Source organism: Chelonoidis abingdonii, chromosome 14 (assembly GCF_003597395.2).
Source record: "Chelonoidis abingdonii isolate Lonesome George chromosome 14, CheloAbing_2.0, whole genome shotgun sequence".
In the NCBI taxonomy this organism is placed as follows: domain Eukaryota; kingdom Metazoa; phylum Chordata; order Testudines; family Testudinidae; genus Chelonoidis; species Chelonoidis abingdonii.
Genome location: NC_133782.1, coordinates 28,904,766 through 28,920,376, shown reverse-complemented (window position 1 = coordinate 28,920,376; position 15,611 = coordinate 28,904,766). Strand labels below are relative to the sequence as shown.

Here is a 15,611-nt window from a genome sequence, read left to right as displayed (position 1 = left end):
TGGCCCTTTTAGCCAGGTCATCCTGAGATTTGCCCTTCTGGGGGAGTGTAGCGAGGTAATGACTCATCAGTGCAGCACCTCCTGCTGGTCATCTGGGAATTAGCTCTTTTCCAGCATACAGTGCGCCCTCTGCTGGCTGGTGACTCACCTCCCTCAGGCCCCCATGTTCCTCCCAGATCCCAGTGCCCCTTACCTCAGAATTCTGCCTCCAGCAGTATCCCCTTACTCTGGGGTTCCCCTCCCAAGGGAACCCCCAACCCTCTAAACCCACCTTGCCTCAGTGGCTACTGCCAGTCCTCATCCAGCCCCCGCTCACTGGAGCAGACTGCAGTCTGTAATCGCCACTCATCATTGGCATGGGGTTAGGACCTGCTGCCTTTGCCTATTCTCAGGCTGTATCTCTGTAGCCCCGGTACCTTTGTAGGCCTTCACCAAGGCCTGTAGCCTGGGGGTTTACCAGGCTGGAGCTCCCCAGCTCCCTTGCCCTATTTCCCAGTGCTGCTCCACCTCAGGTACCTTGCACCCAGGCAGCTAGCCCTTCCCACTCCAGTGCTAGAGTGAGACTCCTCTTTCAGCTTCTGGCCCACAGCCCTCTTATCAGGGCCAGTTGGGCCCTAATTGAACTGGCCACAGCTGTGACTGCTTCCCCAATCAGCCTAACTTGGCTGCTTTTAACCCCTGCCTATCAAAGTGGGGCAGCTGCCCCACTACAGGGAGTCTTTTAAAGTCCCTCTGTACTAGCAGCATGAGGCTGTCCTCATATCCACTGCCTTGACTACGTCACTCCTGCCGTGACTCAGGCAGTTGTCTCATTCACTGCCCCTGCAATTCCACTATGCAGTGGAGGGCAGTGGAACCCAGGCCGGCCTTCTGCTTTAGGTTCTGTCCAAAGCACTACAGTGAGCACTTAAAGTCTGTGGTTATAGCTACCGTACCACTCTTGCCCCTGTACTACTTCCTACAATGCTTCCCCAAGCTTTTCATTCTCCAGCCTTCCTAGTCAGACCCCCCTCTCTTAGGGCTGAAGGTAAACTCTTTCTCGGAGTGAGTGGTTGGTTCTTCCCTTCCCTCAGGGAGCAAGGCTACAGCCTTCTTCCCTGCAGCCTTATGCTTCAGACAGTCTTTGCAGAACCCTATCTCTTCTTCTCTTCACTTTAATCGTGTCTGCAGGGGTGATAAAGTAGAAACTAAACCTGAAGAACTGCTCCATATTTGTCCGGACATTATGCAAGATAGCTGCACGGTCATTCAAAACTCCCTTCCACTCCTGCAGCATTTCTAGGGGGACCATCTTGGTGAATAACTTCACAGAGAACCTTGCTGGTCTGCCCTTTGCCTTTTTTGAATACGGCCATGTTTTGCCTCCCAGTTACCTGCCTCAGGGTAATGTCATCAAAAGGCAGGACAACCTAAAGGTACCTAGAGGGGGTTATTACCCAGCTTGCCCCCAGATACCACCCACTAACCCCCCGACATCATATAAGAACCTTCCAGGCATAGCAAAACTGCAAAGCCAGACCTGAAACATAATTTCCAACCAGTGGTTTCCCCAGGAATTGAAATTGGGGTGGGGGGGGGTGTTCAAATGTACAGGGTGTGTGTGTGTGTCAGGGCCAATGATGGGTGAGACTGTGAGGGGGAAGGTGGGCTGTATAGTACCATAATGAAAACTGAAAAATGTTTCATGACCATTTTATTAGATTTAACTCATATTTTAAAATCATCACACAAATTAAAGTTGGCTACTCAAGCCTTCTATGAAGCACAATGTCTACGTCCTTCTTGGTTTCGTGTTATAATTTTGCACAAATCTGTTAATGAACTTCTTGAATGCAATGCGTTCATCTTTGGTGGCTTCACGTGTGTCCAGTACTTCCATTCCTTCAGTTGATATGCTCATTAGTTCATTCACATGATTAGACAGAAGGCAACTTCTTTCAGAACACAAAATTATATTCCATGATAAAAAAGAATGCTCAACTGTAGCTGTTGTGACTGGGAGTAGCAAGAGGTGAATTCCTACTTCTTTCATCCAAGGAAACAGAACACAAAGATCGGGTCGAGCCACTAGTGATGATAAAAAAGAAGTTGAAGTCAAATCTTCATTTATCATATGATATTCCACTCTGTGTTCAAATTCTCTATTCTGTCCTGATCACATGGCAGCCCCATTGCTGGTAGTGCCTCACTCCACTCAGCTGTTGGTGTTTTATAGGATAGGCATCTGAAAAAGCAACGCAGAGGTTGAGTAGAATCTAGAAGTCGCTGTTGTCGATTTTTAAGAATCAAGTGTGTGTATTTTTTCAGTTGTCTTAACAAACACTTCTTGTCTTCTTCACTTACGGATTCAATATAAATGCCTTCATTAGTCAAATTCTGGACTGAAGTCTTTGCTTCTTCTAGTACTTTTTCAATGGATAGCTTTCTGATTGATCCAAATGTAGCTTCTATTGCTGAACAAAGATCTACTACTGTTGTAGCAGATGCCTGGATGGCAATGTTTAATGACCCAAGTGGTTTCAACAGTAGACTTATGAGAGAGAGAGAATGACAATAGTCTTCTCTGAACGTAGTTACAAAAGTAATCTACAAGCCTCACTACTTAGATCCATCCCATCTTGGCAGATACTTTCCAAAGCCAGTAATAACAGCTGGAGTAATTTTAAGACAACTGCCAAGGATCACTCATGAGAAAGCCAGCGGGTTTTCCCAGGTTGGACTAATTTGAACTTCGGTCTCACTGTATCTTCTATATTTTCCAAGATATTCAGTCTTTTTGGACTCTTGCTGAAAAAAGAATATAATGAAGATTTTACATTTATAGCTTTTTAAATGTCTTTTGTAGATTCTGCAGCTCATACTAGTGCTAGTTGGAGTAGATGGCCTCTGCAGTGTAGTGTGTATAGGAGAGACTAGGGTTACACTTTTCTCTGAGCAAAGCTTGTACTCCACCATGTCTTCCAGAGAAGTTTGCAGCTCCATCAAATGCACAAGCAGCCATCTGTCTGAAGTCCAATTGATAAGCATTTAACTCTTCTAAGACGTGGTTTGTCACGGATGCAGCCGATGTGTCTTCTATAACTTGAACATCTAGAAATGCATCTACTGGCCTACCCCTGACATCAAGATAACGTACACAATGACTTAATACTTGGTGCCCATTTGCATTGGTGCATTCATCAGCCATGTATGCAAATTTTTTGAATGTGGTGAGAGAGTTCTTCACTTTTTCAACTGTTGAGTCTTTCACTGTTGCACCGCATGCCTCTAGCCAGTCAGTTGAGTTTCTTGCAGAAAGATAGTGAGCATTTGCTGGTCTTGTTCAGAACCAGAGTTCAACTTCAGGATGAACAAGTGACAATGCACTTAACATTGGCCTCCAGTTTGTAGTGTGTGGTACCTCTTGCTTAAATAGAAGTAGGATGCGACAGCCATGTTTGTTCAGTAGAACTGTACTTAGCCTGAGCCAATCAGCACAGGATAAGTACAGTTCTACTTCCCTTGACTCATACAGTAAGAACAACAACATTTCATTCCCCACCCCCCCCACACATTCAAGTGATTTGTAGTCCGACTCCAGCCAAAATCTATCACTTGGGCAACACAGCTCTTTTTGCTGGATACCTAGGTAGATTAGGTGTGAATGTAAATACAATCTAGTCCTGAAGCCTTTTCTCCCCAGCCCTAGCTCATCACTAGCTGTCAGGGAGAGCTCATTTAGACTTTGCTTACAAATCATCATTTGAAATTATTAGGTTGGCCAACATCACCAAAATGAATGCACTGACATTGTCGTAAAAAACAACAGCTGTATAAGGAAGCTAGTCTATGTTCATACTTTTCAAATCTATTATACTTTTTCAGACACACGTATTTTATCATACAGTGTATATGCCTTTAAAGTGTGTATTAATGTTTCAGTTTCAATTCAAATTTCCAAACAGTCACTACATTGGCATGTAACTAGTTCACAAAACTGTGGGGGAGGGGTGTTGGGGAAATTTAGGGGGTGTAGGGAAATCACTGTTTCCAACCTCCTACCTCACCACCACCACCTTTGCTTTCATGGCCAAATGGCCAAGCCAAACAGCACATACAACAGAAATAAATCCCTACGTGGCCTTCTTCACACTCATACCACTTATTATCTATGAGGTCCCCCGAGACTGGAATTCTTCCTCACCACCACTACCTTTGCTTTCATGGCCAAATGGCCAAGCCAAACAGCACATACAACAAACAAAAATCCCTACGTGGCCTTCTTCACACACACACCACTTATTATCTATGAGGTCCCCCAAGACTGGAATTCTTCCCAGGGAAGGACAGGCAGAAATGTGTATTGAAGTGGCTGTCACAACCTCTCTGAAATATGAACAATAATCACTTGTGGGGGTTTTGTGCTCACACAGCCATAGTCCCTGCTCCAGCCAGACCCTCTAGGACAGGGCCTTTACCAACAGCCAAGCGACTGGCCAACTTGACTCATGTTGACATGTTCGTGGCCCTCAGTGCTGAGTCTCATAAACCCCAGAAAGCAGCAGAGAGGTGAAGGCAGTACTGGAGGATGCAGAGGAAAACCAACAGGGACGTTTCCAGAGAGAGCGGCCAAGGACAGCATTGCCATGGCATAAAGACAGTAACGAAAAAGACCGGGCAATGCAGAGGCAGCTCCTGGAGCCAATACACAGCCACAAGGCCCTGCTGCGGAGTACACTACTATTAGGGGAGTAGGCAATGCAGTGCAAACCAACCCCTAGTCATGTTATGCAGCCCCTGGACAATACCAGCTACTGGAAACAGCAGCAACTCCTCCCCACTGTACTCTGCAGCACTACTCCCAGGGGCCACTTCCTTCCCAGACACTAGCTCAAAGAACTGAGAACAGCTGTGCCTGGGAGCCTGGCTCTTTTGAGCCCTGGCTCTAGCACCCTGGGGAACTTTGAGCCTCAACACCAGAACAGTCATGAACAAAAAAAGGCAGAGAGGAAAGCATGCTCGCCAGTGACATTAACCCCCTCCCGCTGCGTTCTGCGCCATTTCATTCAAGGATTCTTTGTATTTGCTGGATAAGATTGTTGTTTAATAATAATAAAAACTGGTTGTTTCATTATTGTTTCAGGTATAGGTTTATTTGTTTGTTACATAATACATTGCTGTTTAATAATAATAACCTTGAAAGCATAAGGAGTCCACAATGCCTTTTACACAGAAAATTGTTACCTTTGAAATAATTCATAGGGCTTTGAAAAACTATCTAGGCAAAGACACAAGGCAAAATAAGAGTTGCCACAATGTTACATGTTCAGTGTCCAAAACAGCACTGAACTGCTCACAGTCCTTCCTTGCCCCGCCGTCCCCTCCCAGGTTAAGAGCTGGATGCACAGCTGCACAATTTCAGGCCTGAAAGTCAAAACAAGAGCAACAGATATCCCTGGCAATATTGCCCTGGCTGTTTCCATTTTCTGTGAGACACATTGATTGTTGCTGAAACCACTGAGTAAGTCTCTGCATCTCAGCCTCCCACCCACAGTTAAGGACTTCTCACTCACTCACATATATTATGCAAAACACAACATGCTGCTATAATCTTTGGCACCCTTTTTTCCTGCTGTTTCCAACCTATTCCACAAACACGCCACTTTCATTTCCAGTGGCCAGACACACTCTCCACTGCCATTCTGTAGCTTCTGAGGCGATAGTTAAACAGTTCCTTCCTTCTGCCCTGTCGACCTGTGAATGGCTTCATTAACCGGGTAAGCCGGGTCTTCCAGGATAACTGGAGCAGTGTTCCACCATTAATTTACATAGCAATCCTGGGGCCAAATAGTCCTTTCTCCATTAAGGTAACAGAGCTGAATTCTGAGAGATCTTAGAATCGTGGACCTTCCAGGCCACTCACCATTTATGTCTGTAAACCTGCCACAGTGGCCAACCAGCCCTGGAAGCCCCATGGAGAAATAGCTCTTTCTGTCTATAAATTCTGAGCCCTGCTGGGAGGGACAAATAATAGGCATATGGGGCCCTATCAGTTGCCCCAGAAGAGTCTGGGAACCCCATATGTGCAAAGCCATCAGTGATCTCCTGGCCTTTACCAAGTTTTATAAGGTGGTGCAACAGTGCCTTTATCGGGGCACTACATATCTGCAGGACAAGGGCCCCAACAGTCAATTCCCCTCCCACCCCCAACCAAACTGGTTGACTATGGACTGATAGAATTCAGAGTGACCAGCATCCAGATGGCAATGGCGACCCACTTCTCAATGGGTATGGGGCACCACATTTATACACTGCATCTCCAGGATTAGGTTAGCACAGATCTCAAGAAAGGCTGCCTTCAGCATGCTGAAATTCCTTCACCGCTGCTGGTCATCTCAAGTCTGCAGAACAACCCCTTCCTCCCACTCCAGGCTGGTTTCCTGAGCCCAGAAATGGCACTGCACAGCATGAAGTTCCTCCAGGAGCTGCTCCTATACTATCAGTTGCTCAGCGTCCTCCTTCTCCCTTCTCTTCCTTGTCCTCATCCCACTTCTTCCACTCAAGCTCTTTCTGCTGGTACATCATCTGCTCAGTGGTGCAGCGAGTGAAGTCCAAATCTGAATTCATCTAGCTTTGCGTGCTGAAATACAGCCCAAGTTTCCTCTGTGTCATCGCGGCTGCCAGCACAGCGGTGAAGAGCATTGTTGGGTCTATGTTGGCTGACAGAAATGGTGCTGCCCCTCCCGGCCAGAAAGGAAGCATCCGGCCAAGGCAGCAGAAACATGAAATTTTTAAAAAAATTGAACTCACCTGGCTTCTGCTATGCATCCCACAATGCCCAGGGAGAAAAATTCCTATCGGCACATTTCTCAGCAGCAAAGCAAAAGACCATGGGATATCCTCCAAGAATGCCAAATGTTTAGTATGCAACAAGCCACTGCCATGTGTGCACGATGCACAGTGAAAGAGGGCCCAGGCATCTCATGCGCACTTTTAGTGCAGCTTGTGTATTGCACGTTACCTGACATGCATAAAAAAGCTGTGTATTAAACTGCCTGGGTAGATAAGCCCTAAGACAGCAGCTAGTTAGTTCTGGTGTTGAATAAAGAAGCTCAAGGTTATATCACTACTGAAATGCACTCAAGAACTGCCAATTGATTTCAAGTACATGCAACTGATGGTAGCCCACGCCAGGCAGGACTCAAAGTAGACAACTGCCTTGTTATAGGAGCAGAATAATATACTAGAGGAGCTCGGGCCATGGCGGAGGGTCCACATGCTGGCTGAGGAGTTGTTTGAGGGCCAAGAGGGTGTAACTGCTTCATGCCCAGATCCACCTGATTACAGAGCCCCCATTGGTTCCCATTTCTCAGCCAGGCTATTTACATTTCTTCTCATCTTCAAGGCCCTGCAGAGCTCAGACCCCTACCATAGGAACACAGGTAATGCCTTCCCAGAGCAGATCAAAGGTCCATCTAGATTGTTATTATGTTTGTATTTATTTTCTCTGGAGTCTGGACCTTGACCAAGAAATTTGGATCTTGGCAAAAAATAACTGACTCCCTCTGTTTTAATCAGTCTTGTGGCTCTTCTCTGAACCCTCTCTCCAATTTATCAATTATGGACATTAGAGCTGGTCACACTATTCCAGCACAGGTTGCAGCAGTGCCCAATACAGAGGTAAATTAACCTCTCTGCTCCTCCTCAAGATTCCCTTCTATGCATCTAAGGATTGCATTAGCCCTGTTGGCCACAACATAGCACAGCTGATTACCCACCATGACCCCCCATCTTTTTCAGTTGTACTCTCTTTCTTCCCAGGATAGAGTCCCCATCCTGTAAGCATGACCTTCATGCTTTGTTCCTAGATGTATACAGATAGCCAGATTAAAATTCTTTACTTCACTTGCACCCAGCTTACCAAGTGATCCAGATCGCCCTGAATCAGTGACCTGTCCTGTTCATTATTTACCACTCTGCCAATTTTTGTCATCTGGTATCCTGAGTCCAATGATAGCAAGTACCAGATGCTTAAAGGATGGTACAATCCCCTGCATTACTATGGAATATGCTACCCATCAAAGTTTTTCTACCCTCCTACCCAACTACACTCAACAGTCAAATCTCTCAAGTCCTACTTTTTCTACAATGCCTACAAAAAGTGAGACAGAAACTATTACATAAAGAACTCAACTGAACCACCAAGCTGTGCACATACCTACTAACTAATCATTAGTAACCCTCACTTCTCCCTTACCCCATTCCCTCCCTGTTTGCTACTCCCATGCACTGTGCCATGTCAAAAATGAGATAGGAAAGTCTGCAAAACAGAGGCTATGCCCATAAATATTTATTATGTAAAGCATTTAGTCCATTTCTGGGAGCTGTAACAATAACGATGGAGGCAACTCTCTTGAGGATGCAGGAGGTGAAGAGATGAGTGCAGGCATACAGAAATGGTGAGTGGCAACAACAAAAATGTAAATATCAAAACGCCCATAAAAGGGCCACAGGGAAAATGTTAAAGAAGTGTGCAAAGGAATAGGCAAGAAAATTCCAGAAGTATTGCCAACCACACAGAAGCTGCTATCACAAAGGCTCAGACTTGATGGCTGGCGGAAATAACAAATCTTGCCAGCATAAATCTAATCTAAAGGCAGAACAAAGTAAATGGGAAGAAAGAACATGAAACAATTGCATCCAAAGAGTCAGAATTGATGTTTACCAAAGCTAATGGAGAATGAAAGAAAAATCACTTTAAAAAGAATGAGACTGCTAAGAAACTGCTCTAAATATTGAATAATTGCAATGGGAGTCTGAAGAGCACAATTCTAGCCTTTTTCTGAAGATTCATACAAGGAGTCAAAAGATCCATGAGGTTCTAAAGGAAGCTAAAGCAAAGGCTGCTTGTCTTGAAGTAATCAGAAGTTACAGAGGAAAAGGAAATGTGACTGGAGGTCAAAATCTAATCTGAGGCCTTTACTACATGGTGACCTAGCATTAGTAATAGAGAGCTCAGCCATGTTTCACAACCTGCATATTTTATAGTATATTCATTTATCTATTTAATAAAACAAAGTGGAATACAAAGTATTAAATATGTACAGGCTTGGAAGGATTAGACTTATCAGTAAATGTCAGTAAACACCAATTTCACTGTACACAAAAAAATCACAAAACTAGTTCCACTGCACTGTAATTGTACATGTGCATAAGAATAGGTGTAATTGAAGGTAAATTGAAGGTAATAGGATTATGCAGTTATAACTGGGGACAGAATTTAATCTACAGACTACCTGTTATAGTGCATGAGAAATAAGAGCCCAACTCGATTTTTAGGATGCATCCATACTACTGGCAGTTAGATTTTTTTTTTAATTTGTAAAATGAACACATTTCATTTGGAATCACTGATACAATAACCAAACACGGAACCATGTCACGTTGCAGAGTAGAATCACATTTTAATGTTACAAATGGAATTTTAACTGTTGCATTTCCCTTTTTAAATTTTAACCAGCAGATGCTTACTGTTGCATTGATTATTATTGTTTGTAATGCAGTAGCCCAGTGAATATGGATTGGGGCGTCATTGTTGTAGACGCTGTAAAACCAGGTAGTAAAATGACAGTTCCTGCCCTAAAGACCTTGGTCTTGGTTTATGACAGTGCATAGCAGGTGGATAAAGGAGGCAAACATTAGTAACAACATGATTTTACAAAGATTAGCTCTATGCACAATTTAAAATTCTTTCTGAAGGGTTATTATATACCTGTCATTACAGCTGGAGCCCTAGCAGCACTCTGAGTTAAGGCTGCCAAGTTTTTCCATTCTAAGTCCCTGTTTTTCCTTATTCATAGCTTTCTAATACATTCACCGTCCAAGATAAAATTGTCCAGGCCTGGTTTCTGTCCTGGGGTGAATTTTTAAATAGACTGGCATTGGAGCAAGCTATGTAAAACCCCAAGGAAAGTGTGAGAAAAGTGAGCAAAGAGGGAATTTCTTTCCCATTAATACCTCCCCCCCCGCCTTTTAAACAGCTCTGGCTCCTGTATGTTTTGGGACAGGAAGTGGAAATTCAGGACAAAGAAGCTCTAGAGGTGAAGGATGTTAAGTGGTGGAGTCCAGAAAGAATCTGCTTTGACTTGGCACGTAGAGAAAAAGTGGGAAGATTGCAGTAGGCTCGTGCTGACTGGGGCAGGACCTGCACTAGCAGATCTTGCAGTGACTGGATTCCAGCAACCTTGAGCTCACCCCCATTGGATTCCAAATGATGCCACGTCGCTGCCCATACAAGTCCCCAGCTCCTCCCGCCCCCGAGCCCGAGCCCTCCAGCATCCCCAGCTCCTCCCACCCCCTGAGCCTCCAGCATCCCCCGCCCCCAGCTCTTCCCCCACCCGAAACCCCAGCGTCCCCCGCCCCTGAGCCTCCAGCATCCGCCGCCCTTGCCCCCCAGACGCTCAGCACCCGCACCCCTCGCGCCACTCATAGCCAAACGGCTCCCCCACGCTGCCCACGGGGGCCAATCAGCGTTTGCAAAGGAGAGGCAACGAGCCTCGCTCCGTGTGCGCTGACGTAAGCGCGCCGATAGGGGGCGGAGCTCGAGGCTCCAGGGGCGGGGCCAGCTCGGAGGGGCGGGGCCTGCCGGGGGCCTGCCTAGCCCCGCACTGGCTGCCTGGAGTAGCCGCCAGTCTCGTGTGCCGTTCAGGTGTCCGGCGCGGCCGCCTCGCAGCCGGAACAAAGAGCGGCCCGGCCATGGTGGGGATCCCGGGAGCCTTCCAGTGTAAGAGCCGCTTCCTGGGCTGGACAGGGGCCGGGTCCGCCCTCCTCCCTAACAGCGTCCCCCGACCCCATCGCGGCCCCCTCTCCCACCCCGCGGTCCTGTCCCGCCGCCCTGTCCCCATCGCCCCTTCCCACGCCTGCCCTGCCCCCATCCCCCGCCCCTAGCTCCCCGATCCCTGCGCTCATCCCCATCCGTATCCCGTTGCCCTGTCCCCGTGGCCCCAAATCCTGAGTCCCTCATCCATCCTCCGCTCCTAGCTCCCCAATCCCTGCGCTCATCCCCATCCGTATCCCACCACCCTGCCCCCATGGCCCTGAACCCCTAACCCATCCCCCACCCCTAGCTCCCCGATCCCTGCGCTCATCCCCATCCGTATCCCGTTGCCCTGTCCCCGTGGCCCCAAATCCTGAGTCCCTCATCCATCCTCCGCTCCTAGCTCCCCAATCCCTGCGCTCATCCCCATCCGTATCCCACCACCCTGCCCCCATGGCCCTGAACCCCTAACCCATCCCCCACCCCTAGCTCCCCGATCCCTGCGCTCATCCCCATCCGTATCCCATCGCCCTGTCCCCATGGGCCTCGATCCCTGAGCCCCTCACCTATTCCCCTGCCCCATCTTGCCGCCCTGCCCCTAGCTTGTCTCTGATCCCTGCCCCCATCCGTATCCCACTGCCTTGCCCCCATGGCCCTGATCCCTGACCCCCCTCACCCATCTCGTAGCCATATCCTGCCCCCAGGGCCCCAGTCCCTGAGCCCCTCACCCATCCCTTAGCCATGTCCTGTCCCCAGGGTTCCAATCCCTGTTCCTCTCACAGCATTTCCTCATTCCTGATCTCTCTGAACTCTCATCCCAGATCTTTGTGCCCTCACGTCACCTATTACTTTTCATGCTTCGCTTCCCTTCCCCGATCCCTCATCCACATCCCCATTCCGTGATCCATCCCCACCACTTTCCCTGCGCTTCTCACCAGCTTTCCCCTTACCCCTGAACCCCCATCCCCTGCTCCCCTCATTACTTCTGATCCCCATCCCCCTGTCTTGCCTACCCCGGGTCCACTTCTTCCCACTGCCCTTTCCACTGGGATTTGGAGCAGTGAATTGATATTTGAGAACAATCTAGTCAATGCCTGCCCATTTCACTCCTCTCTCTCTCTCTCAGTGTGTGGGGGGGAAGGGGGTGCTAGGAAATAAGCTGCTGTTGAAAGCAGCCCTTAAAGTTCTGCGCCAATGTACAGTTCGCCATGGTGGGAAGGTGGATCTGGATCCATTCTACCCTTGGGCTTGTTTAGTGTCAGCCCCTCTGGGTTGCCCTTGATAACCACACTGGCTGGGTAGCTGGTGCTTGCTTTGCTGAGAAGGAATGGCAGCAGAAAACTGTGTGTAAATTAATGTTACTTCTCACTGCATTCACAGTTTGTTTATTTTTGCAGGGAGATGGGAAAGGAAGTGCATTTGCTGCAGGGCTGCCTGCTTCAACAAGGTCTGGGAGATTGTGTTATGGGAGTAGATATTGGTCTCAAGCCTGAGCAGGTTGGGCACTCCAAGATGTGGTGGATGTGGGGTGGAGGATGCACCCTTCCTCTGGAGTCAATGTACGTTAGCATTAGGTGTGATCAAGGTGTATTGGAAACTGGATGGTGGCAGCTGTGAATGCTTTTGCTAAGCATCTCTGCCACATCCCCTCCAGATGTCCAAACCGACTTTTCCCCTCACTCTGGCTAGTGTTCTTCTGTTCTGTCGTTGATCTCATCTAACTTCTATTTGTGCACCAAATCTCTTCAAAAATATCAAATTCCATTGCCTTTATTGCGGGTTAAATCCTCGGAAAACTTGAAAGCCCCAAAGTCTTAATTTTTTCCTTCAAAGGATATTTAAAAAAAACAAAAACACTAAAAACCTCAAACAGTGCATTCAGTTCTGTGGAAACTTAAAAAGAAATTACTTCTTGGCTCAGACTAACATGAGAAACATTAATCTCCAAAGTAGTATTTTTGAGAGAGATCTGAGGGAGCGAGTGCGGGCTTGGAATGGGCCTCTTTTTGTCGTGGTTGCAGTCGATGACTGTTAGTCTGGCCTGGAGAAAGGAGTTCTGCAGCTCAGATATCTCAGGATATTTTGGGGCCAATTCTTGTTCTCATTGAAGTCAGAGGCAAGATTTCCATTTACTTCAGTGAGGGCAGGATGGGCCCATAGGGTAAAATTCACCTCTGGACAGTGAACAAGCGCAAGGGTTTAATTGGCATTTTCCACTGGGGTATATTTGACCTCTTGTGAGACCATGATGATTTCAAATGTTGTTAAGATAGCATGCTCATCATTCTGGGTTCAGTCTAGCTTTTGGCCATGTGCAGGAGACCATTACATGCATGTGGAGTTATTGACTTCAGTGAGGCTTTTTGTAGACATGTGGGTTCACCCAGAAGGCATTAGGTGCAGGATTGGGCCCATTGGTCTTAAAAAGCTTGATTCTCTCTACTTGCCTTCGGAACTTACAAAGGTGTATTCTTAATTTTGAGCAAAACTTTTTCAGTTCTTTTTTGAAGGGAAATGTTTTATGGATACCTGAAGATTGTACAGTTTTTGTCTGGGACATTGTTTTCATAACAAATGTAAGTTTTTCTGCAAGTCAGCTAGATCTTACTCCAAGAAATTGAGCAATGTCATATTAACCTCATTTAAAAATTAATATGACTAAACGTGTTCGTTTGTGAATGAAGCTGTCAAATACTTAGGGCTGTCTAGACTAGAAAAGTACTGCTATAGTATGTTGGTTGGGAGGGTGATTTTTTTTGACCGTTATACCAACATAGTTAAACTGATATAGCTATACTGGAATAACTCCTCATGTGGACACTCTGATTCCAGAATAAGAGTGTCTACATGTGGTGTGCCATATATTAGTGTAGCTTATTCCACTTCTGAGCCAAAATAAGCTATACTGGTATAACTCTGTCTATACTAGTACTGTTGTACTGATTTAACTATACTGGGATAGTTAAAATGGCAAAACTTTCTAGTGTAGTTAGGCCCCGTATGAAGTACTTCCCATTTTCAAAGTTCAGTAAATATTAACTAATCCTTTAGAACCCTCTTATGAATTACTTCAGGTATCCTTCCCTTTTCACAGATGGGGAAATAGAGACAAAGGTTGTCACCAATGCCTGTCTGCAGAGGAAGTCAGTATCAGAGTAGCATCCTGTGCTTGGATCACTAGACTACACCTATCTCCGCTAGCCCACGCATCTTCTTTATACTGCATGAGTTTAGAGGGAATGTTAAAACCTGAAACTACTTGATCTTAAGCTGGTCAGGGTGGTTGCTTTAACCCTGTATTAAATGCCAATTTAAAGTGAAAAGTGGTAAATTGTCCCTATAAAGCAACATTTTTGACCTGTAGCAACTTGGTACTGTTCTGTAGTTTGTAAATACTCCATGACCAAGTACTCTCTGTTGTTGGGTGCAAATGTGTTTTACATCTCTCTGGACTGGTGAAGCAACCGTATATCTGTGTAAAATGAATTGAACAGAATAGAACTGGATTGCAGATCAAACTGAAAGGTCAGAATGTAGGAGTCTTTGTTTTGCTCTCTGACAGTAATAGTTCTTCACAAAATCCTAGTAACTGGCATGTTTACACATGCCCCTCCTATCAGACATACTGCCAAATGAACTAGAAACAGAATTGTGTGCATGTATGTGTGTAACGGAGCACTCCAGTGTTGCTGTATAGCAGCCTACGGAGTGCTCCATTGGGGATATGAAGGTGATTAACTTGAGCTCCATTTTAACAAACTTTACCGAAACAGGAAGTCTCCTTCTAGGAAGAGTTGCAATCCTTTTCTTTGAAAGCTGTAAAGTTGGCAGGGCTGCAGGGAAGTACATTACTGCTGCCAATGAGTGGAATAGATGCTTAGTGTGTGTGTATATAGCCATAATAGCCTCCCATTCATTCTTCTCCTCTTTTCTTACATGTGCAGCATTTGTTAATTTATGGATAAACCTGTGTGTTCAGAATTCATTCCAAGCAATAGCAGTAAGGTGCAGGAAGAGAGAGAGATCACATTGTGATGCCTTTGTGTAACTGTGGAAGAGGATTGGTATTCGCTAAAATCACTGTATCCTGAGTGTGTCTGTGTTGACAAGTTGAGTTCAGTGAAGCAAGGCAACCAGTGAAAGTGCATCCCAAAGTTCAAAGAAAATGAGAGAGCATTTTAAAATGAAATGTGCTGGCCTGAAAGGGAATCCGACATAGACAGATACCAGCAGTAATGTAGAAACAGCCAGAAAAGCTGTATGCCTGGTTACTGAAGGAATTGCCAAATGAAAGAAACTACAGAGGATGGATAAATCCTTGTGTGGTGGAAAAATGTACCGAGATGTGGTGGGAGTGAGGGTATTATGCAATCAACCCAGTTAAAAATATTTTCGTGTCAAACCGTGCACACTCAACACATCATATTGCCAAGATGGCTGCTGAGAGAAGTAAACTCTAGTAGAGAGGTCACGTTATAATAACATGAGTTAGTTCATGTAATTACATGTCACATATTTGCAGGATATGAAAAAGAGTGCTCTTCAGCTTGGATGTGTCTTGCAAAAATAATTTGCAAAAAGTTCCATTGTGATCTGTTTGTGGAGCAGAATGACTTTGCAGTCAGTGATGCAGGCACTGACAAGAATCCATGTTGGTACAGGACCAAGCACCAGGTGAAAAGACAATCTCTTAATACCCTACTCAGAAAAGCTATTCAAGGAGGGAGAAGGATGGTTCCTGTGGTTAATGCACTAGAGTGGGACTCTGGAGACCTGCATTCAACCTCTGCCTCTGCTACAAATTTTTGTGTGTGAC

General features: G+C 46.0%; 1 protein-coding gene across 4 annotated transcripts in view; it reads left to right on the top strand.

The window, feature by feature from the left end:
- Positions 1-10,616: 10,616 nt before the first annotated feature.
- The window catches only part of CBFA2T2 (CBFA2/RUNX1 partner transcriptional co-repressor 2), a 93,292-nt gene continuing 88,297 nt past the window's right edge, over positions 10,617-15,611 (top strand). For 3 of the 4 annotated variants that reach the window (XR_012657003.1, XM_032793328.2, XM_075072319.1), the window contains exon 1: positions 10,632-10,762. Coding sequence is in view for 3 of the 4 variants with exons in the window: in XM_032793328.2 (XP_032649219.1) it covers positions 10,735-10,762 (28 nt within the window). In the remaining variant the exon portion in view is untranslated. Of the gene's footprint in view, positions 10,763-15,611 lie in introns of all 4 variants that reach the window. The other variant, XM_032793327.2, reaches the window with a different exon arrangement.